At 39.6% G+C, this 25,835-nt stretch overlaps 1 protein-coding gene and 1 long non-coding RNA gene across 2 annotated transcripts in view; one reads left to right on the forward strand and one right to left on the reverse strand.

Annotated features, from left to right (window-relative positions):
* Nucleotides 1-3,987: 3,987 nt before the first annotated feature.
* Nucleotides 3,988-25,835, forward strand: part of LOC311428314 (GTPase-activating Rap/Ran-GAP domain-like protein 3) — a 78,854-nt gene continuing 57,006 nt past the window's right edge. The window contains exons 1-5 of the mRNA XM_084539832.1: nt 3,988-4,064; nt 4,507-4,610; nt 5,054-5,515; nt 5,876-5,974; nt 10,206-10,322. Coding sequence (XP_084395958.1) covers nt 10,271-10,322 — 52 coding nt within the window. The 5' untranslated portion in view covers nt 3,988-4,064; nt 4,507-4,610; nt 5,054-5,515; nt 5,876-5,974; nt 10,206-10,270. The remainder of the gene's footprint in view (nt 4,065-4,506; nt 4,611-5,053; nt 5,516-5,875; nt 5,975-10,205; nt 10,323-25,835) is intronic.
* Nucleotides 15,741-17,100, reverse strand: LOC311428343. Its single transcript, XR_014687651.1, has 3 exons — nt 16,999-17,100; nt 16,753-16,902; nt 15,741-15,875 (listed from the first exon to the last, which is right to left on the reverse strand). It is a non-coding gene; the product is annotated as an uncharacterized lncRNA (long non-coding RNA).

A 25,835-nucleotide genomic window follows, 5' to 3' on the forward strand; every position in this document is an offset into this window, starting at 1 on the left:
GGCTAAGCCTAGGCAGAAGAAGGCATCTTTTAAATCCAGTACGGTAAACCAGACTTGACTATTCTTTAATTTAGTCAGCAAAGTATAAGGGTTTGCCACTACTGGATATATTTCCTCAGTGATTTTATTTATGGCCCTCAAATCCTGAACTAGCCTATAGCTTTTTCATCTGCCTTTTTAATTGGCAATATGCGTGCATTGTATTCTGATTCGCATTCAATCAATAATCCATACTGTAAAAATTTATTAATTATCTCTTTAATTCCTTTCCTATCTTCTATCCTCTAAGGATATTACTTAACCTTAATGGGTTTCTCTCCTGGCTTTAATTTAATAATTATTAAGGTCACATTTTTACCTCTTTCAGGGGTTTCAGTAGCCCAAACTCCTGGACATACTTGATCTGTGATCTCTAAAGGTATTTCACTTTTAGGGTCAGTTTGTATTAGTGCCAAACTTAACACATTTGTTAGTTGTTCTTCTCCTATACTTAATTCCATTTTCCCTTTTTCAAAAACAATTTCTGCTCCTACTTGCTCTAATAAATCTCTACCTAAGAGTGCCCATGAGGAGTTAGGCATATATAAAAATCTGTGTATGCTCCATTGTTTCCGTAACTTGTACTTCAAAGGTTCACAAAAATAAGCCTTTTCGGTTACACCTTGTCCTGGTTTCAGTTAGAACAGAGTTAATTTTCTTCCTAGTAGCTGGTAGAATGCTATGTTTTGGCTTAGGATGAGAAGAGTGCTGATAACACCCTGATATTTTAATTGTTGCAGAGCAGTGCTTATACCAAGCTAAGGACATCTCAGCTTCTTGCTCTGTCCTGCCAACAGGCAGGCTGGGGGTGCAGTAAGAGCTGGGAGGGGACAGACCCAGGACAGGTGACCCAAACTAGCCAAAGGGGTATTCCATACCATCTGATGTCAGGCTAATACCATCTGATGTCAGGCTAAACAATACATAGGGGTGGCTAGCCAGGGGGAGGGGGCCGGACTGCTCGGGGCTAGGCTGGGCATCGGTCAGCGGGTGGCGAGCAATTGCATTGTGCATCACCTGTTTGCACACACCACTAGCAGTGGTACCATTATCATCATTGTATTATTATTATTATTATTATTTTGTCTTATTAAACTGTCTTTATCTCAACTCACGGGCCTCACCCCCCATCTCTCTCCCCGCCGGCCGGGTTAAACCACAACACACCTTTTACCCTAACATAATAATTCTGTGAAGGCATTAATGCTTGATTTAGAACTGAATACGTTGCCCCATATCAATAAGAAATTTCACTTCCATTCCTCCCCTAACTTCATTATAACCAGTGGAGGATCCGCTAGGGTAGATTCCCCAGGTCCCCATTATTCCTGTTGAAATCAGGGGTCAATTACCCTAGGAAAAGGCTAGTCAATTTGTCCTCCGAAGCCAGGTCCAAACCGTTTTGTTTTATTTATTTATTTATTTATTTTCATTACATTTCAGAGTTGGTCTAAAAACTCCATAGGGGTTTCTTTTAGACCTTGTTGGAAGCATATTCTCAATTCCCAATTCATCCAGATTTTAGTATTTACTTAACCGTTCATAATTTTCGGGATGATTAGGGTCTTAGTGGGGGTCGGTCAGGGGAATGCAATTGTCCACAGTTCCCTGAGCGGTCCCATCGGCAATCTGAGCTCGCACATGAACTCAGGTTGTTTTAAGAGTTAACTGGTTTTCTGTTTCTGTGACAACTCTCTGGGACCCATCATGGTCCCTTTGCCCCAAAGGGCTAACACCCATGATTTTAAGATCTCTGCCTCGGGCAGAGGCAGAACTATTATCATTCCTACATCCTCTTTCCCTGCTCATTCAACTTCAAACACCTTTAACACTTTCAACAACCCTTTTAACACTTCCTTTATCTTTCTCCAGCCTGTACTTCTCTAATGCCATCATCAAAGGCTCAGTCAGGGGCCAACTTAATTCCGTACCTTTTCCCACCAAGATGCTGAAACATCAGTATACAGCATTTCATCCTGTTCTGCTTCTCAAAAAACAACATTAACTGTAGCAAAATATTATAGTTTAAAGTTCCATTTAGGGGCCACTTTTCTCCACATTCCAGCTTATAAAGCGGCCACCACTGATTACGATATTTTATCAATGTTTTCCTGTTCACACTTCCACCGGCAGATCCTCCAATATCCTTCCAATGACTTAAAACACATCCTAACACACTTTTCTTTAAAATTTCACTGCTTGTTTGCCCCCCCATTTTCCAGTTTACAGTTTCAGAATACACATGTTACTTGCAAAAGCGTATCACAAAACGTATCACTCACAAAAATACGGGCACGCATTATCTTTCAGTAGCGATGTCACAAAACTACTATTACCAGCAATATTGCCAAAATCACAATAACAATAGTCAGAGTCAAATTCCACATGCGATAAGTCAGAAAACCGAACTGTGTAACACCGTAACGATATCTCTCTTATAACAATGCCACGAACCTACTATTACCACCAGAAAAATAGCCAAAATCACAGTAACAATAACCAAAGTTAAATACCATACTCCATGAGTCAGAAAACCGAAATAGACAACACAATTCCAGATGGACCTTAAAGCGAGCTCTTTCCTTAAGGTCCCCAAATATACTTACGGTGCTTACCACAAAGTATATACCAAACACTGCCTCGCAGAAGATCACCTTCTGACTTACAGACAGTTCCAGATACAGATGGACCCCAAGGTCCCCAGATATACTTGTGGTACTAACCACAAAGTATATACCAAATACTGTCCTGCAGAAGTCACCTTCCGACTTACTGGACAGTCCCAGATGACCGGTCTACCAGAAAACCAAACCAGAATAAAGAATATACTCACTTACAATGATGGGGTCCTTGTCTGCCTCCGCAGTGATCCGGTGAGTCGAGGAGTCCCTCCGGGAAATCCCGGGGGTACCCTAGGGAGTCCTGTCCCCAGCGGGTCCTGCGGTCCGGCAGAGAGGTCGTCCCATCTGGGGTGCCAGATTGATTCAAAGATCGAAGCCGAAATTCCTTTAAGCGGTATATTCTTTATTGCAGCGCTGGATGCACGGGGGATCTCTCCACCTATCGTGCATACCTAAAGCGGAAAGCAGTCTTGAATTTATACAATCAATCTATCAATATTCTACAAGCACCTATACATATGCATTACCTATCCCCGCCTTCCCTCGCTTCTCATGCTAATTAGCCTTTTGGCACCTTGCGCCTGCGTAGAGCCTTCCAAGAATTGTGGGCAGGGGTCTTTGGGACGTGGGCAGGGGTCTTTGGGAGGAAGACCCCGAGTCTTCCTCACAGTGTACTTTTCACCTTTGGTCAGGAATTTGCTGAATTGGCAGGTTTCTTTATTGCGAGAGCTGGTTGTTGCCAATTCTTCCGTTTGTTGTATCTTTATAATGAATTCCAATGTCCAGTTTTGAGATTTATAGTCCTTACGTTTGTTTCTCTGTCCGTCTGCCGCTTCCTTATCATGAGTTTCAGTGTCTTGTTTCGAGATATACAGTCCATGTCTGGGGATTGTCCTTGCCTCCCCAATGCCTCCCCAATATCTCCTTAATCAGTTCATGACCAGACTGGACAAGGCCCTGAGCAACCTGATCTAGTGAGTGGTGTCCCTGCCTATGGCAGGGTGGTTGGAACTGGATGATCTTTGAGGTCCCTTCCAGCCCAAGCCGTTCTATGATTTCATGCTGTCGTTCTGTTGATTACTATGTTGGACACTTCATATTTTGAGCTTCCTTTTTTTTTATAAGCTATGTAGGCTTTGGCTGCAGCTCCATAGTGATCAGTGCAGTCTTTCTTCAGGGTATAGATAATTCCCCTTCTTTCTTAGTAACTGTAATAGCAATTCCAAGCTGTAAACTACTTTGTCATCCTAAGTTGTCCTTTCTTCTTAGGCTTTAGGTTATATATTAGTGACAAAAGCTTAATTTAATTAAAATACCTGTTTGTATTAGGTGCTGAAATTGAAAACCACTTTGAAAGGGGATACACCACCTACCCTGGCAACCACCAGCTTCTGTAAAAAGGAGGTGAGTGAACCCATTTGTGTAAGGAGAGTTCCAAAAAAAAAAAACACCACTAAATTCAATTGAGCATAGCACTGTATATCAGTTGTATATATTGTTTATTTACTTTTCTGATTAGATACTATAGCAGCAAAGTTGTAACGTATAGTGTGTTAAAGTGATTCTTCAGCCCATAGGAAATGAATAAAGGATGAGCCTGAAGGTAGTAGTACTTCTCATGCTAATGCAAGTCTGGATATTTTTATATCTGAGCATATTCCATGAAAGAAAAAACAAAACAAAACAAACAAACAAAAAAACATAATATTTTCTATAACCAATCATCTTTTGATTATTTTAACATCTTTATCAAGTTTAAAGCAAAATTTAGTTGTGTTTTTATTTCCTGTAACTACATTTTTTTTACAAGGCATAGGAGTGAAAAATGTAAATTACACTTTTCTAGGTGCATCTTATATATAGAAGCTTCAGAGGTGCTTGTAGAATTTCAGACTGCAGCTTAATACTTAATATTAGAGAAGAGAGGGGAGAGGGGACAGAACTTAGGAGGTAAGTACAGAGAACACATGACAAAAGAACAATTTGGGGGAAAGTTAGTTTTAGCAGTACCATGTCTAAATATCACAAATGAACCATGAAATGAAATCAAACTGTATATGCATGGTGGTGCATATATTTTAAGTCTGTATTTTAATTGTTTAATAAGAAATTTCCAGGGTTGCACTGAATATCAGCTGCTTGGGTTTTAATTCCAGTGTTCCAAGAGTGTATCATACTTATTAGTCTCCAAATCCAATTGGGAGGGAGAGTATTTCTCTGCAAGAAAATTAATTAGATTTTGTTATTTCAAATTCAAAAAATATACTTTTAAGAAATGTACCCTGCCAAAAGTATTTACGTGTTCTTACATGTCACTGTCTTATCTCATTCGTGTTCTATATGGTCAGTATTTCTTAGCATAATTAATATGTATCCCTTATGTTACATCATAGCCTTGGGAGTCCCAATCTTTCTGCAGTAATTTTCCTCATGAAGTTGTCTGTGCAGATTCCTGGGGCCAGTCCTTGCTGGTTTCTACAGACGCTGGCATCTTGTTAATTGATGGTTAGTAAATGATGCTGTGTTCTTGTGTCAATTATTTTTGTATCTGACCATTTTCTTCAAAATAAATGTTCATAAGCTCTGTTTAGGTAATTGGTAAGTCCTCACCTGCAAGGAGAGTACCAATCCAAGTGAATCTATTACGTTTATGTAATCTAGCTGCAGATTTTTCCTCTGCATCAGAATTCTTATTTGGAGCCAATTTTTGTGCAGATTTCTGAATGTTTTGTTATTTCAGATGCTGTTATCTTGGCCATCTGAAAAGATTTATGAAGTCAAACCCAAACTCAAGGAGCGTCTGGATTTTTTAGCCCTTGATGATACTAATGAACATGAAGCACAAGGCTTATGTGGTGATGAAAGCCTCTTTCTTCCATAGCAGTGCTTTTACTAGTTTGACCTCTTATCTTCTGTGTGCCACATAAGGCCATTGGGACTAAGGGAATGAAGTTAGTTATCAGTGAAAATTTTCAGACTTTCGAAAGAAAGGTCCCTTTCAGGCTTCAGTTGCATAATTTCATCCATGGCAATGATAAAGCACTCCTATAAGGAAGTACTGGTTATGATGCTGCAGCATACATACGAACTTTGTGCAGAATGTTTCATTTTCGTGAGAAAAAACAAGACTTATTTTATTAGAAAGAAATAGTTAGAACCATTGACTACCAAATTTTAGCAGAATTTTAAAGAAATATGTGTGTTTTCTTTTTCAGATGGTCAGCCATCAGTTCAAGAATTTGATAAAACTCTCCAAATAAAGCAGATGCATGTGTTGGAAGCTCTGGATCTTTTGATTGCCTGAACAGACGAAGGTAGGAGAGGTCCTTGTTATTTGGTTCTTATTTGAATGTCTGTTTAACTGTTTATTTGGCAGACATACCAGTAGAAGGGAATGCCTTAGGTGCTTTTCTTTAAGAGTTGTTTTTGTTTTTTAACTTGGAAGCATGCTGTAGAATTTTAATTCCCACAGCACTAGATTTATATAATCACCTTTTGTCACATCACATAGCTATTCTTAATTATTGTAATTAGGTTTTTGAGCTCTGAGTTTATTGTTCTCCTTTTCAGATCTTTCCACTACTTTCCCTTTGCTGATTTCCCCTGGGCTGCTTACTTACATGCCCTATGGCTTTAGGGTTTGTAAGTGTCTTGAGGTAATCATATTTTTATCAGTGGCAAGTGCATTAGATGCCTCATTTAGAATAAGAGAGTGCATACAACAAGTACTGTTTGTTGTTTGTTTGCTTGTTTTTCTAAAAGGTGTGGAAAAAAATCTCTAGATGCTCAGAATCATGCTTCAGAGCAAACCTGAAACTGGCCATATTGAATCATCAAATGGTTTTGGTTGGAAACAACTTTTCAAGACCTTTTAGTCCGACCTCCCTGCCATGGTCAGGTACATCTTTCAGTAGATGAGGTTGCCCAAAGCCTCATCCAGCCTGACCTTGAACACTTCAGGAGATGGGACATCCACATCTTCTCTGGGCAACCTGTTCCAGTGCCTCACCACTCTCATAGATTAGATATAAGGAATAAATTCTTTGCTAAATCTACCATCTTTCTGTTTGAAACTATTACGCCTTGTGCTGTCACTACGTGCCCTTGTAAAATGTCTCTCTCTCTCTTTCTTATAAGCCTCCTTTAAGTATTGAAAGGCCACAATAACATTTCCTCAGAGCCTTCTTTTATCCAGGTTAAAAGAACACAGCTTTCTCAGCCTTTCTTGTAGGTGTTCCAGCCCTCATTTTTGTGACCCTTCTCTGGATCCACTTTAACAGGTCCATGTCCTTCTTGTGCTGGGGGCACCTGAGCTGAACCCAGTACTCCAGGTTGTATCTTACAGGGGCAGTGTGGAGTGGGGGAGTATCACTTCCCTTGACCTTCCAGGTCACACTTCTTTTTGTGCAGCACAGGATATGATTAACTTTCTGGGCTGAAGGTAGACATTACTGGTGCATGTCAGATTTGTCATCCACCAGTATATAGATGGTCTCCAGCTACTCTTAGAACTCAACACTCTGGAAATCTACCTAGCTGAATAATGTGTTTGTTCAGTTGTACAAAAACATGGAGGAAATTACTTATGCTGTCACTGTTCTACCAAATGTGTTACTGGTTTTTGTTCTGTGAAGTGTAACCACATTCTAGTGCTATAGATTACATTCTCTTGAATATTCTGGTATAAAAAAAACAAAACAAAACAAAAACACAACTTAAAACCCGTCTGTCCAAACAACTTTTTTTTTTTTTTTTTACCCTCATTTCAAAAGGATTAAATGTCCCTAAAATATGCGCTTTTTCAGTTAGGTACTTTTTACCCAAAAGTCTGTGAAGTGAATACGCACAGTGCAAGAACAGGATCTGTATGTGTAACACGGATAAAATAATTAGAAATCTGGTTGTTTTATTGTTTTTTACCACATTATGTCTGTTTGCTCAATATTAGCTGAAGTGACATTTACCCAAGCTAAGGGTAAAATGTGGTTCCTTTCATATCATTGGGAGTTGCCCATTTTGGCTGGACCTGATGAAATTCATCCTGGAACCCTTGCAGAACCAGCTGAGATTACCTGAGAGGCATTTGCAGTCATCTCTGAAGACACCTGGCGGGTGGGTGACATTTTTGAAGATCTGAAAAGGGTAGTTGTATCTGAAGCTTAGTTTATGAAACTTCTAGAATAGATAATTGCATTTAATAGTCAAAACGCTGTGTTGATTGGTTAAACCTGAAGAGAGAGATGTTACAAGCCATTTTGAGGTAACAGGATTAGGCATTACTGGCATCAATTCATGATGCTTCAAGCATATTTTGATAAAGAGTTTTTGTGTAAAAAGTTGAAGAGATTTTTGAATGCTGATGTGGGTGCTTTCTGAATCATTTAGAGGAGAGAAAGGACTTTCGTTCTTGCTAGTATCCTTGCCTCTTGTTTTGTATTTGTATACCATAGTGAAACTGAGATCTGGAGTGGAAGTTCTCATTGCCCTTTATTTTCAGACTATGCCTTAGTCTAGTTAAATGTTAGATGGGTAAAAGCAATCTTATATTGGGTGTACAAATTGGTATTAAAGACTCTATGGGTTTTTAGGATACAGTAATATATTAAAAGGTTAACTTTGTATGTACTTTAAATGTGTCCTTCTGATGTACTTCAAGTGCATCGATGTAGAACTGGTATTTTAAGACTCAAGTAGAAAGACTGATGTTTGTGTTATGAAAATGTTCCCATAGAATGTGGTATTATCCAGCACTCAGTTCTAACAACCAGGTTTGAGATCACTTTAAGGTAGCTCATTTCAGAAGAAAATCCTGTTTCTACTGCTTTCTAGTACCCTCTGCATTTCTGAGAGAGAGGAAATGTTAACAGTGAAACTAGAACTGAAGATAATGCTATCACTGAGAGTTTTCAGGTCAGCATACCAAAAGAAGGGGGTATTTCAGGCACCAACAATACGTGTGGTATTAATGACAGGTGCAGAAATTGCTTTGGTAGCAGTGCTCTCTTTTCTAATGTTGATTAAATTTGTCTTAGTAATGAGAGATGAGTTATAGAAGTGGATCCACTTTGTCCTCCAAACATGTTTGTTTATTTTTTTGCTACAACTTATTTTGTGAAACACCTAGACATGGTGAGGGGGAAGGAGGAAGAGCTCCTTCACTTGGAATAATCAAGTCTGTAGGAGGTGAAGAAAAACTCTTAAAAAAAACGACACCAAAGAAAAGCTTGGCTGATAGTCAGTTTCATGAGCAGCCACAGATGTAACACCGCAGTGGGGTTATTTGGGACATTTGCAAAACAACTAGTATCCTGAAAGAGGAACGCATTGAGGAGTGCAATCTCTAGGATGCATCCTATAGGACACACCTGACAAAGAGGCAGAGCTGAATTAATGAGTAGTAACGCTGTTCTTGAACATTTGATTTAGCTTATGCTTTCTAGCCTTCCTTTCAAAAGGGTGAATTTTGCTTGCCATTCTTCCTCCATGAACTCATTCATGGAAGCACGCATTCTTGTACGTACGTTCTTGAAAAGAGAGAGATTGCATGTATTTCATTTTCCTTTTATCGGTGTTGACGGTAAGAATTTGCTGGTTGATCAGTGTTTCAAGTTGTGGTGGACTTAAGGAACCATTGCATCTTCTTTTCTCTTACACTTTCTATGGGAAAAGAAGGTCATAAAGGTTCCAGAAGCTGCCCTGATTCATGTTTATCTATTATCAGAATTGAAGGCAGCACATGTGATCTTACTTTTGTATTTACGGTTGGATCCACACTGACTATACATGTATATTAAGAAAGCGTGCTTATGTTTCCAGCTATACCAGCTAGACTAGTAAGAGAGTATACTTTTGTCAGAAAATCTTGTTTTACTTGCATTTTAAGAAACTTGGCTTTTAGTTAAGAAACTACTCTTAACAATAGCTTATTTCCAACTGCAAATAGTAGTGTGTCATTTATTTATTTATTTATTTTAAATTTCGGAGTTGTGTATTCCGCTCACGTCTATCTTTGTGGAGAAAAACATTTAGCCGTGGTGGTGGATGCTGTGCTATTTTTGCAGTTGGAATATGCCTTGAACCTAACTTGCCTAACTTTGAAGAACTGATAAGCAAAACCAGTCCGCATCCAAAAGGTTTTCAGACTCTGTTAAGGATCCAGGTATCAGCTGCTAGGCTGGATGGTTCCAGAATTTAAAGTTAACCCTTCTTCCCTTGCCTTTAGTTTGTATCTGTCGTATTTTCACCGTCTTCTAGCAGTGTAGGTTTCACTGTTTTGAGGCTCCTATTATTTATTGCCGCAGCACCATCTGATGGGAAACTCTGCTAGTGAACTGAAAGGGTTGCTTACTGGAACTGTAGAGTCTAGATAGAGTTCACAAGCAGTCTTCCTGTCACATTGCTGCTTACACTCAGAGAAGCAAAATTGTTTAACTTTGCTTTTATGGCAATGCTGTCTGTTAGGTGATTCATCTCTTTGGAAGTATTAATTTCAAACCACCACTGTCTTTTTCTAATTTGCTGTTTCCTGACTTTCTCCATGTTCAGGAAAAGACTCTTGTCTCCTTGTCTTCAGATTGAGTGCTGTCCAAGAAGATATAGAAACAAAGCAGATGATAAGAAGCAAATATGACTGCAGAGAAAATAAATTGGAGAGAACAAAAGGTAGCTTTATTATCTTGTATGAAAAGTGTCCACTGTGGTATTGTGCCAGTAGTTGCCAGGGTTTATTAGCTCCCTTGAGGCTGTTGTAGGTATTCACCTTTAGTTTTATCTCTGGACAGTTAATTCAAACTTTAAGCTTATGTGTGAAAATAACATAGGGTACGGTCCAGCCTATCATTTGAGAACTTGGTAAAACAATACCATGTTACTTGGCAATCACTGCTGATGAAAAGCTCTGGTGAAAAACAGATACGTTGCTTTCAGGATTGAGGGGTATAAGAAAAATTACGCATGGATGTAAGACTGAAATAAAGGTCACTGTGAGGTAGAAGAACAATGGCAAATCTTTTTTAATTAGTAATGCTTAGAATAGTTTGGGTATTGCAGATTATTTTAGTAGATGTAAACATTTTCCGATATTCAGCATCAAGCTTCCTTGGAAAGCTGGAAACTGCAGAATAGTAAAGAAAAAAACATATATTTACTCTTTTACTTGCAAAAGGAGTAAGGGGGAAAATAGTTTTCAAAAGACTTACTGCCTTTTGTCTTTTTCTAGAATTTAATATTATCCTGTTGGGATGTTTGTAATTGTGTGGTGCTCAGGTATCAGATACCAATTGTACTAACCATCATACAAATACAGAACAAAAATTAAAAAATAAAAAAAAACAGTCTTTACCCCAAATACTTACAACCTAAACTTTTTTTTTTTCTTAGGCTGCCATTTGTATGCCATTAATACCACCATGGCAGTGAACTGAGGATTGTTGTGGCTATTCGGAACAAACTACTTCTCATCACAAAGAAATACAATCCATGCAACAGTTTAACCAGCAGCTCTGTGCCGTCATTACCTGAATCTCCAGTAGACGAGTTCCAGTACATCTGGGTATGTGTAATCTAATCACTAATCACTTTTACAGACTGGGCAGCACTCAGCTAGTGGAGGAAAAAGGCAAAGAGCATGCATTTTATCATCTGGAACCTCCAGACAGATGTAAGTGAAAAGCAATACAATGGAGATCCATCATTGATATGCCAAATAAATATTTCAGACTTCTTAAATTGTCATCTTGTTCTGTATCATGCTTCTCTGCTTAGATTACATCCTTGTAAATTCATGGAGTAATGCAATATTCACACTAAGAGCCTGAAAAAGAGAATAATACTATTATTTATCTCATAGGAAATATGCTTTTCTGACCCTCCAGTGGTTATGACACTGGTGGATGGACCTACTGGAGACAGTGACAATATGATCTGTGTGGCGTATCGGCATCAGTTTGATTTAGTTAATGAAAGTATTGGGGAGTCCTATAGACTGCATCATGTTGAAGCAAACAAAGTAAATTTCTAGCATTTAAACTATTTTCTTGGAGAATTGGTCCATGCTGTGCTGACCTCCTGGGAGCAGCATTTACGGAGATCCTCTCTTCTCCTTTACTTTTCACTTTTTTAACTTCTCCTTTAGAGTTCTCTGAGGCATTTTTTCCTTTTGGAATGTGTGATAGTAATCACTCCTAAGAGAGGTAGTTATAAGGTATGACATATTAGGAAAGAGGCTGTGTTTCAAGCTCTGGAATATTGTTGTCAGTATAAATGCAAAGCCATTTTTTCTCCTTCCTTAGTCAATATTTTGATTTTTGTCTTTTCTTCATGGTCTCAGTGTTTTATTCTTTAGGAGGTTGCAGCAAAATAATTTCAGGTTTTGGCCACCATTACCTCATTCAGATTTGCCTATTTGCATGTACTAAAACTGAAATATTTGTGTATATCTATTAGTTCTAAACTGCTGCCCAGCCAAGTAATACATTAACTGTATTTTACTAACTGGGACATAGGGTTGGGATTTAAGTAAACATCCTGATTTTTGGAAAAGGGTTCAAATGTTTCCTGTTGCTGGGAAGATAATGATCTTCAGCATTTTGAAAATCAAATAATTTCAATAATTTCTTAATATGGATGTGAATGTATAGCTTTAAGCGTAATTAAAAAAAAAAAAAAGAAGAACCTTTTACAGGGTTACTCTTGTGTTCTGTTGACTTCTCTGCTCATAATGGTATAAGGGACATCTCTTTTGATTTGATGCTTCTTGTTGATTTTTTTTTAAATCATCTGTGTTTTTACTCATTTAGTACTCATTTTTTCACAAACTTGTTGAACCTGAGCCGTGCCTACTGAGCCAACGAATGCTTTGATGACACGGTATTTTGTCAAAGCAGTTTTGCTTCTTGGAGCTACAGAAGCAGCTCTGGCTACGTGATAGGGAATTGTGCTGCATTGGCAAAACCAGACTTAGCTACAGACTTACAACACTTGCTAACTTGATCTATTTCAAATCTCATTTTAACTTTAAAGGACAATCAGTTTTGTGGCTCCTGTCTTACTAATTTGCCTTGTTTTGCATGGAAGGGCAGCCTGTGAATGTTTTGCTTTATTGCATGCTTCAAAAAAAGGCTGAGGAAGAGACTGGAGGAACCTTTTCTATTCTATGGACTTTCCCCCGAGAGTGTGGAATTGCAGGCTACTTGGATGAATGCTCCAATGTGAGTAAGGGAGCAGACCTCAGCCAAAGGAGGTGGAATCCTTGCTTAATAGTAAGTATCAGTGTGGGGACATCTTTGCTTAACGGGAGCCATTTAAACTCTTCATAGAAACAAAATAAGCTGGACATCTTATGTTTGGAAAGCAGTATGGTTACACAGCTGCTAACATAATGACTTGAGTCTACCGCTCTGCAACTTCAGGTTTTGTTTTCAAGCAGTGCATACATCAGTTTAAGCTTTGGACAAGGAGATTTGCAATGCAAATAGTGGTAAACCAGAATCAGCGGCGCTGACGAGTGTAATGGTGAAATGCAGCAAATCAAGTATTCCTGGAGAAATGTGAGATTACAAAACTAGCAAGCCATGAAGCACTTTTGTTGTTGTTGTTGTTGTTTTTTAAATCAATTCTTATATGCTGAAATAGCACCTTCAAGACAATCTGTTTATCTAGCCAGGTAACGGTGTCTCCCTGTAAACAGGAAGGAAATGCCAGGAGCAGCCATACCTCTTTGCTGTCAAACTAAAGAGCAAGTCGAGGCCAACATCATGCCATAGTGCAAAGGCTTGCTAAGAAAGATCATTCTAAGAGGTCTGCAAGAAAAGATGACTTACTTTGTCATAAGTTTGTCAAATAGAATGGACGAGTTAGTAGTCGAGTACCGACTGTGTCCGACTCTACAGCTGCGGCGCAGCTCCAAGTCCCTGTTTTCTCCGTGGACTCGTCTCACAGTTTTTGCACCAGCTCTACTCCTCAATGTTCTGGTGACTGAAACGCAGAAACAAAGGATTTTGAAACAGTGAAGATGGGATTCTCCTTATTTCACCGTTGCTCTTGTAAAATGGAAACAGACAAACAAAAAAGGCACCCTGAAGTGGATTGAGTTTTCTTTACATTTCAGGTCAGAAGTTGTTGTCACAACCACTGCATTCCACTTCTTTATCGCTCTGCATGTTTAAACTGTCTACTTAAAACTGGGACCTGTAGGGAAATTTTTAAAGAGACTGAAAGCTAGCCAGACAAAAACAAACGTGCAACTTTTGTTCCACGCAGGAGGGAAATCTACTCCAGTTATTTCTGTCTTGGAAAAGTGAGAACAATCAACACCTTTCTCTAAGGTGTTTTCACTCCATTCATGTCAAACTGTATCTAACAGTGCTCAAAACAAACACTAGGACATTGCAAGCCTCTTCCTAAGAGGTGTATGTTTGATTACTCTGTTTATGCATGCAGCACTTCCATTTCCTGCATTAGGATCTAACAGCTCAAGGAGGGAAGAATCGTTTCAAGAGAAACACCCAAACACCACATAACTCAAACTCGTGCTTTTTAGAAAAAAGCCTGCCCATTGTTTATCATACAGCACCCTTTGGCACAGGTTTGTTGCTTGCACTGTCATTAAAAGAGCCAAGAGGACAAGGGGAAGGGAAGAGCTACACCACTGTGCTGCTAGGATCACAGCTAAGGTTTACTTTTGTGGTTGCCAACTATAAAACTAAGTTTGAAGTTATCAAGTATCGATTTACTTTGCACAATTAGAAGAGTTTGCTTTGTGCCTACCAAGCTGCAATTCACACTGCTCCCTCCCCAAGGAATTCATAAAATCTCCTATTTGCACCTACCTCTCTTCACAGAAAAGTCACTGAGGAGTGAATTCAGCTGACTACAGAAGGCTTTGGGGCCAAATGAAAGCCATGGAGTGACCAAGTGCCATCCTCTTCAGTAACCAGCGCAAATAGGTATCCCGGGGACTTACAGCCACTTACCTGTGTTATATTCTTTTTTTCGTTCCAATTTTGGCTTTCTCAACTGCCTACATTAAGAAAGAGGACAGGGCAGAGAAGGGAGAAAAGACTTGTTGTATTAGACCCATCAAGGATGGGAAATTTCACCATGTTTACAAGCCAGTGCTCCATGGTATACAAAGAGAAGCCTGTAGGCCTCACGCAGGATCCACATCCCAAGTCTGTTGCGTGCCATATACACGCGGTTCTGTATGTACCCACATTTCCTAGCTTGCTCATGTTGAATTCTCAAAATTATGAGCAATAGCACCCAAGTGGAAAAGATACATGTCCTGGTTTCAGTTAGGACAGAGTTAGTTCTCCTCCTAGTAGCGGGTAGGTTGCTATGTTTTGGCTTAGAATGTGTGAAAGGATGTTTAGAAGAGTGCTGATACCACCCCGATGTTTCAATTGCTGCAGAGCAGTACTTACAACAAGCCAAGGACCTTTCGGTGTCTCACTGTCCTACTGGCGATCAGAATCGGCGCACAGCAACAGCTGCGAGGGGACAGACTCAGGATGGCCGACCCCAACTGGCCAAAGAATTCTATGCCTTATGGCAACACGCTGCACCATGGATAGGGCGGGGCAGCCGGGCTGCTAGGGGTTACGCTGGGCACTGGTCAGCGGGTAGTGAGCAACTGCATTGTACATCACTTGTTTTGTACACATTACTAGTAGCAGTACTATCATCATCATCATCATCATTATTATTTTCCTGTCTTAATAAACTGCCTTTATCTCAACTCGCGGGCTTCACTGTCCCGTTTCTCTCCCCCATCCCAGAGAGGGAGGTGGGAGGGTTGCAGAAGGGCTGTGTGGTGTTTAGCTGCCGGCCGGGTTAAACCACAACAACACCTCAAAGGGGTTGGGGAAAAAAACATGTTTTTTTTAGAAAAGCGGAAGACTTTCACTGAGAAGAGGGATTCTAGTTTTAAGGTACTGGTACGCCATCAGCATGCTCATAGGCCTCTGCTGATTTTAGCCGGAGGTTTATCAGGCCACAACTCACTGCACATGCTTTCTCTCTTGCTTTTCAATCTACAAATCGAACAGAGATTGAACATATAGAAATGCAGTACCTTGAAAAGCGTCTTCTCTTGACATTTCCCCTCAGTATCGCCATACTTTCTTCAAAGCTGGAGACTGAACACCGCAGGATGCTTTTGCTCATTGATCTTAAACGGTGTCCGTTGAAACATTCAATACTGGGAGAAGAATAATCCTAGGGAAAGAAGGAAACAAGAATATATTTATGTGAACCACGTAGATTCAGATAAAGAAATTCTGCCTCACGCAAGTTTAATTGACCCTCCTGACTTGGTAGTGGGGAAACTAATGGCAGGCAGACATTTCCCCACTTCCCTTTCCCCACCGTTTTCTTGTGGATAACTTAAGCTTAATATCCTTGGCAAAAAGATATTGCAGCAAAACCTTTCACATAAACTTAGTGTTTCGTGAAAAACAACAACAACAACAAAACATTAAATTCAATTGGAATTTTTTTCAATAAATTCAATTGGAATTTAAATTCAAAACTTTAAATTCAGTTGAATTTAAATTAAAAAAAATAAACTAATTAATTTAAATTAAAAAAAAATTTAATTCAATTGACTGTTCAGAGGAACAGTCAAGCTTGACATTATACATCCTAGAATTAAAATCTAGTTTGAGTTTTTCTCCCATCTCCAGGCCTTGCTAAAGATGCTTATTAGGAGCTCTGTCAAAAAAAGTGAAAGGCTTGTTATATCAAAGCTTCGAACCCTTCTTACTGCCCTTGACCTTCTTCACATTGCTGCTCCTACAAGGGTGAGCACTATCATTTTTAGTACGGGAGGGAAGCTGTGATATCCTTGAGTGGGGGGTCGTTCTGTTTACAAAATGAAGTTCCAGTAAGAGTACATCAAATGAACCAACTTTCTTTGAACTTTAATTCATCGCTATATTGAATGAATGACCTCTGGATTTCTCTCTCCCATTTGGAAGTCAATTTGAAAACAAAATACCTCTGCCATAAAGAGCCAGGCATCAGAGACACCTGTTGCGCCTCAAGAACAGAGAAGGTATGAACGACAAGAGCAGCTGAATAAAATGCAACTTGCCATTAGAAATGGGTGTACTGGCATCTACAGGTGCCGCTGGCATCTCCTCATTTTCATTACTCTCTTCATCTGGTTTCTCGTCTTCAGTAGCAGGGTTCTGCTGTGGTGACTTGGAGTTGTCGCATGGAGCACACACTGCAGAGGTGCGACCTTGCAAGAAAGAATAGATACCAAAGATCTTCGTCATGCATTTTCAGTTACAAATGCAGAGACAAGTCTTCAAATCCTTAGCGTTAAAGCACGTACCTCTTTTCTCACGAGATTCTTTAATTTGTTCACAAAGTCGTCTAAACTCTGTATCCAGTTCGTTCCTCACCATTGAATATGCAGTGTCTTGCAAAACATAGGCGCTGTGACTATCTGAAATTTTACACACTTTAACTGAATGTTGTCTACCAACCAATGAAACTCTTTTGATCACAGAAGAAAATTGCTTTCTTCATAGGTTGGTTCCGAAAGGTTCTCTCAGTGAATATTTTCAGCATAACAACATCGAAGTTAATTAAAACAAAAGCACTAGTTCCTTGGGAACACTTATATCACAATTCCATGCCCAAGTAGCAAAATGATAACATATTTACAATGTGGTAAGAGATGTTCTCTGTGGACGTCCAAAATCATCTAATCCATCCAAAGTCTATTGTCCGCACACAGCATTTATCCATCTATACGTTCGACAGATTTTTTCAACTAGGGCTAAAAAGCACATCCTCACCTGTAGATCTTTGATCCGGGTAGTACTCTAAGGCATTGTTACAGATTAGATCGATGTCCTTCAGCTAGTCTCCGGCAGCGAGGTACTGGCGCGAGTCAATTTGAGTCAGAACTGTTGAAAGATCCATCGGCTCTTTAATCCTTGTGGCATAGTCAGGTACCTGCAGATCAAATACAAGCATTCAGAGGTTTTCTTAACCTTGCACACTGTCTACCAAAATTATTCTGAAGACTTTAAATAAACGACTTCCTAAAAACTCTGAACATTTGCGATGCATCAGAAGATGCTGAAATTAACCAGTTTGCTTCTCAAAAATGGAAGGGCTTTTTCATTTTTTCATTAGAGCGGCCACGAGAGGACAACAAGAAGTAGGGAGGTCAGAAGCACGTGCATGGTAGAGAAGAAACACTGAGGGTGGGAGATTCATTTCACTTTGCTTCAGAAAATCACAACAGTGAAAGCTGAGCAAGCCATCCGGCATTCTCTTTGTTGTCGACATTGAGGAAAAGGTGCATGAATTGCACCTGTGAAGTACCTATTGCAGGCATCTACTTTAGAATGAGATAACTGGGCCCTGAGGTGCTCATTTCTTCCCTCAGACCAGAAGACGAGCCTAATGACTAGTTCAGATGAGGACATATGTATCTGTCTAGATTTTTCACAGCTCAAGAACCTAGGAAAAAAGGGGAAGAAAAGCCAGTGGAGGCCCACATGAAGACAACTTTGCTGATCCGCAGGTATATTCAAGTTACATCTGTCTTTGAAATATACGCCCCTAGTTTAGGCTTATCTCATAAATTAAGGAGAAAAAGGCATCTAAGCAGCCAATTGGAGGAAAAAGAAAACACACTGCACTTATGGTTGATTCCTATTGAGGAGTTCCAGATGAAACAGAGAACAGGATGTCAAAACTTATTTTTACAAACTGCTGCTCCTATTCCTGTTCCCACAGGAACTGACAGTCCAAGAAAGGGCTTCAGACTTCACTCAAGTAGTCCTGTAAATACTGTTTGTAATTGTAAGGAAAGATCTCTGTGCTTTTCAGTGCTGTGACACGCCTACATATCAAAGCTTTTTCACGAGCAAACTGTGTTGGCATTTGGACTGGCTTTTTAGAATGAAACCAGGGCTTTAAGCGAATAATCCCATAAGACACATTTGAGAGTCAGCAGAAGTAAAAGCACTGCCTCTGCTTCTTGCAAAATCCTTACAGTGCAGCCCTAAAAACAAAGTTGAACCTTCCCCAAAACGCTGAGAAGTATGAAAACTGAGAAGTTACAGACACACACGGATCAGCACTACTTTACCTTCTGTGGGTCAACGGGCTTTGCAAATTCCCTGAAACGTCTGTCAGTGGCAAGTCTGTGAGTAACGTCCCTCAAGAAAATTCTAAGGTCACGCAAGGTATCCTCCTCTTCCTCCTCCAGCATCCCTACTTCTTCCTCTTGTGGCTTCTGAGGCTCAGCTGGTGGTGCTACAGGCACAACTTCCAATGTCCAATCAACTTCAATTCATCAGGAAAAATTAGCCAATTTACAGTACTCAAATACAAGCATACGACAAATTACTGACAGAAAATGACCACCAAAGCAAAGCCCAAAGAGCTAGTAACTTCGATAGGAAAGTTTTAGATGTACTTCTCATATCCTCCTCACCTCTTTTCTTTACGGGAGGCTTAGCCACTTCCTTTAGAATTAGGTCCTCAAAAAAAGGCTGCTCTCTCTGCCCTACCAGGCAACTCAATATTGCACACTTCTCCAAATTCCTTATTAAATAATTTTTGCATCTAAAGCAGAAGGAGGAAAGACATTTCAGATTTAAAGCCACAAAAAACTCATCTTCTATTCCAAAAAGACGAGTACCTTTTCAAATTAAGAATAACCTGAAGAACACAAACTGAAAAAAGTTATCTTCCTGGCCTTAAAACGCTACATTTTCACAGGCTGGCACAGCAAATTCAAATATCACCTTTAAGAATCACCTGTAGAATTAAAGCTCGCTGAAGGGATTGTACGCTACACTGATAAAGTAATGGCTTTCACCACATCCAACAGCGCCTCCTTTGTATTTACTTGCCTTGCTGCAGCCTTTACTTAGAACCTTTATGGCTATAGAGGGAAGAGAAAGGCTTCAGCAGACAAGTGAGGGCTTTTTGCTGAGTTTTTATTTCTCTACCAAAAGGTGTCTGAAGTAGCTAGTACCTCTACGTCTTCCTCCATTTTCAAGTTCTAGTAATAAAAGGTAGGTGAGGAATTTCACTACTTATTTTAGAAGGAATTTACAGCCTGTACAAAAACTTCTGTGGGAACTCAAGCACTTTCAAAGCAGTTGATAATAAACACGTCTAGGTAAGACCCGTTCTCTTCCCCCAATGACTGAGACCAAATCATCAGAATGACAACAGCGTGGTCCTGTTTTGGGCACCTTCCCTTAATGTAAACTCTCAGAAGTCAATGAAGTTCTGCACCTACTTTTACTACAGTTTATTTAGGAATACAACTAGAATTTGATTCCAAAGTTACTTTAGCAGAAATTGGAACTCAGCTTTCCAGCTTGGAAAGCTTTGGCCTCTATGAAGAAAGAAACTGATTTATTTATGTATTTTTTAATCAAAGTGTTTCAATTCTCTACTAAATTGCATTATTAGCAGTTTACCCAACATAGCATGGAATGGCAGACTGTCAGAAGAAATCTCTTCAGTAAAAACATCCTCTTGTCATTTCAAGCACTGCATATTCTTGACTGAACCACTTTGTAGCCACCAGAATTATTGTATTAATTTATTATTTGCATGTGTGAGAAGGGGGTGAAAGTCACTTGCTTGACTCAGAAAAAACCTTAAGCAGATGCTTTCACGGTATTCTTTTTCTCTAAGCAAATTTTAAGTGATTTGTTAGGGTGCCTGAGTAATAACAGCATGCATTTAAGAAAGCACAGCATTTTGATGCTGAAAGCATTCATAAATTACAAGACACTGAAGAAATAGTAAGGAAAGTATTGACAAATACCTCTTCTGGGAGATCTGAGTGACGTACATCAGACGGAGCAAGCAGCAAAACTGGCAAAAATGCTGGAATGTTACGTAGTAGAGTTAGAAAAGTAAGTTTCAAGGCAGGTCCAGCGTTGTCCCACCATAAATGGATATCTGGGACATAAATTGTGCTTGGTGCTGTCTTCTGAGCATTTCGGATCAGCTAGTGAAAAGGAAAGCTTGGGTAAGAAAACTAAAACACGTACAATAACCTCTTAATACATAGCTACATAGCCATCTGACTGCCCCGTGAAATGAAACTACGTGAACAGAGTGGCAAGCATCAATTCACATAAGGAATTTCTCTGTGCACCCTTTCAGATTATCAGTATTCGGAGAACTCTAGTCAGAAGATGGGAAGGATATATTCAGGCAGTGGCTAGACACCGTAGCTATATGGCCACAGCCACAATCATCGCATAACAAAGAAAGGAAATGTCCCGCTTAAGGGACACATCAGTATTCAGTCGTGTAACGTCTGTCCTTACTTGTATGGCTCTCAAACGTTTCCACTAAAGATAAAAATATTTTAAGGTAGTGATGCCAAACAAGAAAATGGATTTCCTGCCTAAAAGTAAAAACACCAAATCTGTTCATTTTTTCTAGTTAAAACCACATCACCATGCAAATGAAGTGTTTTCTGAATGTTAATGCTTTTATCGCACATACTGCAACAGCACAAGTTGTGTATGTCCGTGCGAAAACAAAATAAACAGAAGCCCCAAACCTTGGTTGCCTTACTAATATAATTTAGAAGAAGCCTACAAAAAGTAGCCGACATGCAGTCTGATACAGAGCCATCTACCGGGAGCACACAGTCTTAGGAGGCAATGAGAACTACTTTCTGGATCCCAGTGACATGAGCAGCATTTCTTTCCACGAAGACATGTTTATTAGCAACACCGCCCAGCTTCCTGAGCTGCTAGCAACAGCCTCACTGTAAAACTGGGTATGGAAAATGTGGACATGTACAACATCCAGATTGTTTGTGGTGCTGTCTAAAAGAAAAGGGGATTTTCAGACAGAAGCAAACATCCCAGCACATTAAAACAAGGCCACCTCCATTACCAATGAATTTTGCTCACCTTACTTGCAACTCGATTGATCCTTTACATACAGTCAGTGAATCCGATGAGAAGAAAAAGAAAAAAAGGTACCTGTCCGCAGATTTCTTCTGGCGGTGCAACGTTTGTAAGCAGAACAGAAAGGTCCAGGGTGTGAACGGGAAACTTCTCCAAAGCGTGCAACACCGCGGGTGCCACGTAAGAAACCTGGCCGTACCCTTCTTTTCCTACTATTAGCAGACGGGGCTGGCATGATGTTGGTTCGCAGAAAGCACTCCTAGAACAAGAGTTAAGAAAACAAGCTTATAAATGAGGTGCTGAATAGACACACAGATGTTCCAAGTAATTTTCCTATAGACTTTCTTTTCCCTCCCCAAATAATCCAAATGGCAGCGGTACATTAAATACATGTAAGATTTCCAGTTAAGTTATTCAGTCATTCCAATTGTTTCACCTTCTTCCCTTTGTTTCATCTTCTTCCCTTGTGTTTCCTATTCTTTACTAAACCAAGACAGCAAATTAATATCCCTGCAATCTTGCTTTACTACTAGGAAATAAATTTGTGAGGAGCATTTGTTTCCCCACTACAATCAGGCTGTACCTCTGCTGGCTTAAATCAAAGATGCTAGAGACTTAGCCTTGCTCTAGAGGACAGAAAATCTTCTGGACAGCACAGCAATAGAAACTGAGAAAAATAACTGATCCAGCTGTGACAACATGATCTAACTTTCCAACTGTGGGCTTGCATGACTTCCATACTAAAATATCACAAGATTAACACAACTTGGTGGCTTAACAAATAAAGACACCATTCAATTTTTTCTCAAGGTGTTTTAACAAGCCATTTCTCAGTTTTCTTTCTGCTACATAATTCACTACTGGTTTAACAATCCTGGAAAACAGAAGGGCAAAAGGTGGCAACACAAACCCATAAAGTTGGGGTATTTTTAGCTAAAAGGACAGACAGCACATTTATGTGGTCTTGAGTCTTTCAAAGAATGCCATGGATTAAGTCAACGTGTTCTGGTAGTCTACAGATCACTTTGGCTTACGAAGAGAAGCCTGGGCTTTTCAATTTGGTCATTCAGAGCAACTTCGTTACAACTTTAGTCCCTCCACCCTTTCTTCTTGTGAATACCAAGCACCCCTTCAACACACAAACTTGATGTTGCCCCTTCGTCTACCACCCCTCGCACTTTTAACAGCTGGAACTGTTTACAAAGACTCAGCAGACCTGAGAATTTAAACGTAACAGGGATCTATCTTTCTTTACCTGCTGAAACAGAGGCATTTTTTCTCTGGTCCGTCAGGCATTCCATCTTTTAATTCATCTCCAGAAACCAAGGATGCATCGTCATCACTGTCAAACATCATCTTGTAAAATAGGATTGAAATGCTCTGAAAGGCAAAAGAGGTTTGTTAACTTTCCTGAATAGCCTTTGTCTCTTTCTCTTCCATTAATACAGCTTCTAAATCAGTGCCAAAACCCTTTCTTCATTTGAGAGCACACACTGAAATCTACTTCCTAGAGTTCAGCCCACCACAGATCTAAGGAGATGGCACAAGGCCCTACAAAGCTCTACTAAGTCCCACTGATGTGTACGTATAAGGTACGCTACTCTTGGTGATTTTTTTCTCCCCCTTAGAATAAAGGAGATTACGAACAATTTCTGCAGTTGCTAAATAGCTTAAAAAGAAAACAACAAACAAGACCATTTCTTTCTGGAGGAGGTTCCCACAATGAAAGCACGGGGATTAAGGATGTGATGGCCACAGAATTCCATTCATCTAGTAAATATCAATGCTAATTGATCTCACGTGTATAATACGATCCACAAACATTTAAATTAGGAGACTGGTTAAAAATGATGATAGCTAAAACAATATTTAGCTTAGACCAGTTATACTTGTATCCTGGTCCTGACATTCTTCAGAAAGGAATTAGAAACATTGACCTAGAAATGCTTCCCCTCCAAAGATCTGAGTTTTGATTTTTTAAAGAAAAATAGGTGCCTTATACTTCAAACCTCACGTCAACCTCTACAAATGCTAATTATCTTAGCTGCCGTCAGAAGCAGGATGCTTCAGTAGAGAACGCATCGTCCTTTACTGTGTATCGAGTCATTCAGAGCTTCCATTTGGCATTTCAGTTTCGAATCCACAATAAAACCTATGCGTTATATTCCAGAAATGCCCAAAAGAAAGACATGCACATGCAAATAATAAAATTCTACCACCATTATGTCTGAAAGCTATAAGTTGATTGCACAAACCACAAGTTTTTGCTTTAGCAGAATTATAAAGAAGTGGATGCTGTGGTTATACCTTGCTGTCGGTCCTTCTTTAGTGCAAGCTTTGCATGCGGGAAGATCTTCTGCACAACTTGTAAAATATTCTCTACTGATCTTTGAAAAAGTGGCTTGAAAATGGGTGATAGTGCTTGTACGGGTGAAGCCTCGATCCTGTTTGAAGCTGGAACAACCTTCTTCATAGCCATGAAAAAGTCCTTTGCTTTTATTTTAATAGAATTAACGTCTAGTAGCAACTTCTCCCTACTTGCATAAATCTGAGGATAGCATCGGCGTAGAGAGCACAGCGCAGCTTCAGTACAGAGGGATTTGATATCTGCACCACAGTCTCCTAACAAACAAAAATCAAACGTTACATCAGTCAAGGCCCAGGTTTACAACATGCAATATTTAAAGAATTTGTAATGCCAAAACCAAACAGCTTAACAGGGAATTCAAAGTGCTACCGCTTGTGAGGAATGTTTTAACATTTCGTGTCCATAAAGAACAATTCTGTTTGAATCCTGTCTGCCTCTGGGCCCTGCACTGGCAATTTAATTCTTGAACCACAGATGCAGTGTGTCCCAGTCTCCCCCTCATTCTAATCAATTTATCAAGTCTTCAGAAAATACTCCTTAAATTTATGAACCTGTTTGCTTTTGTTATTCCGGACTTCTATTTCTAACAGTTACAGCCTTTTTTTTCCTGTCTTCTTCGAGATTAACTTAACACTGCTATAGATGTGACTGTCCCTGTGAATGGCTGGGGAAGAATGTTTTAATTACTCGTGAAGTGTCAATAAGAAAGCTATTTGTGTTTGATGTCTGGGAATTTCATAACAACTGATAACAACTAGTGACTGTTATGGGATACTATGCAGACCTTTGGTATCTGGCCAGGGGGCCAAGAGATTAAGAGGAAGAAAAAAGAAGCTGAAGGACGGCTGGCAGACAAGACCTGCAGAAAATGTAATATAAACTTGGTACAGTGCCAAAGGAGTACAAACGGGAAGGACTTGGAGAGGAAGACTACGAGCCTTCAGCATGAAAGACCCCTAGAGACCCCCAGAGGAGACTGATGCGCATGCTCCAGTAGGAGGGACTGGACCCCGGAGGCTAATTATAATAATCTATTTTTTTTGGAAGTAGTAATGAATATGTATTAGTCTAGGAGCATAAAAATCAGCTGCTTGATGTAACTGGTGTGTGCCCTGGTGGAGCGGAGACTCTCAGTGCACCCAGCACTGTTTGCTTACCTCTATTCTTTTATATTCTTTTAATAAATCCTATTTTTTTATTTAATCCTAATTTGAATCCTGAGCCATTTATACCACTCTGCAGGGATGTTTCATGTTGCTCACTGCCTGATATCCTGCGCTTATGCAGCTGAAGCAGACTCCTCATCAAAAACTATACTCTTGAGGAAGATGCCCCAGAACCATTTAATGTTCTCAGACAACAAGAGGAACGACAACAAAGAGTAAATAGATGAAAGGATCTCACTCAGATTGCTATGAAGGCGTGCCAGCTGCCTCGTTGACTAGTTGTGCAACAAGGCACAAGAGCATGGGTACTGCCTGGTACAAGCTAAGGTTCTTTACAACTTGGTCACAAGCAAGAATCCGTTTCTGTTTCAGTCTTACCAATGCATTTCTCAGCTAGTTCATCAAGCAACATGTCCGGTGGCTGAGGGGTCCAGTCACGAGTATGAATCTTGACAATTTCTTTTCTAGCCTGGAAGCAAAATCATTGCATTTTAGCTTGTCCCAAGTTTTCCTTAAAAATACCAACAAGAAACAAACAAACCAAAAGGCAAACAAACAAACAACAAAAAACAAAACAGTCCTCCCTCAAAACCCCTCATCTACTAATACACTTTTCTTACTTGCTCAACTTTCAAGTATTTTACAGTTATTTAATATACACTCTGCATTGTCAACCAGGAAATTGAATATTTCTTATTTGTTATACTGAACTTTTTCTAGG

This window comes from Aythya ferina (genome assembly GCF_964211825.1).
Source record: "Aythya ferina genome assembly, contig: HAP1_SCAFFOLD_42, whole genome shotgun sequence".
Classification (NCBI taxonomy): domain Eukaryota; kingdom Metazoa; phylum Chordata; class Aves; order Anseriformes; family Anatidae; genus Aythya; species Aythya ferina.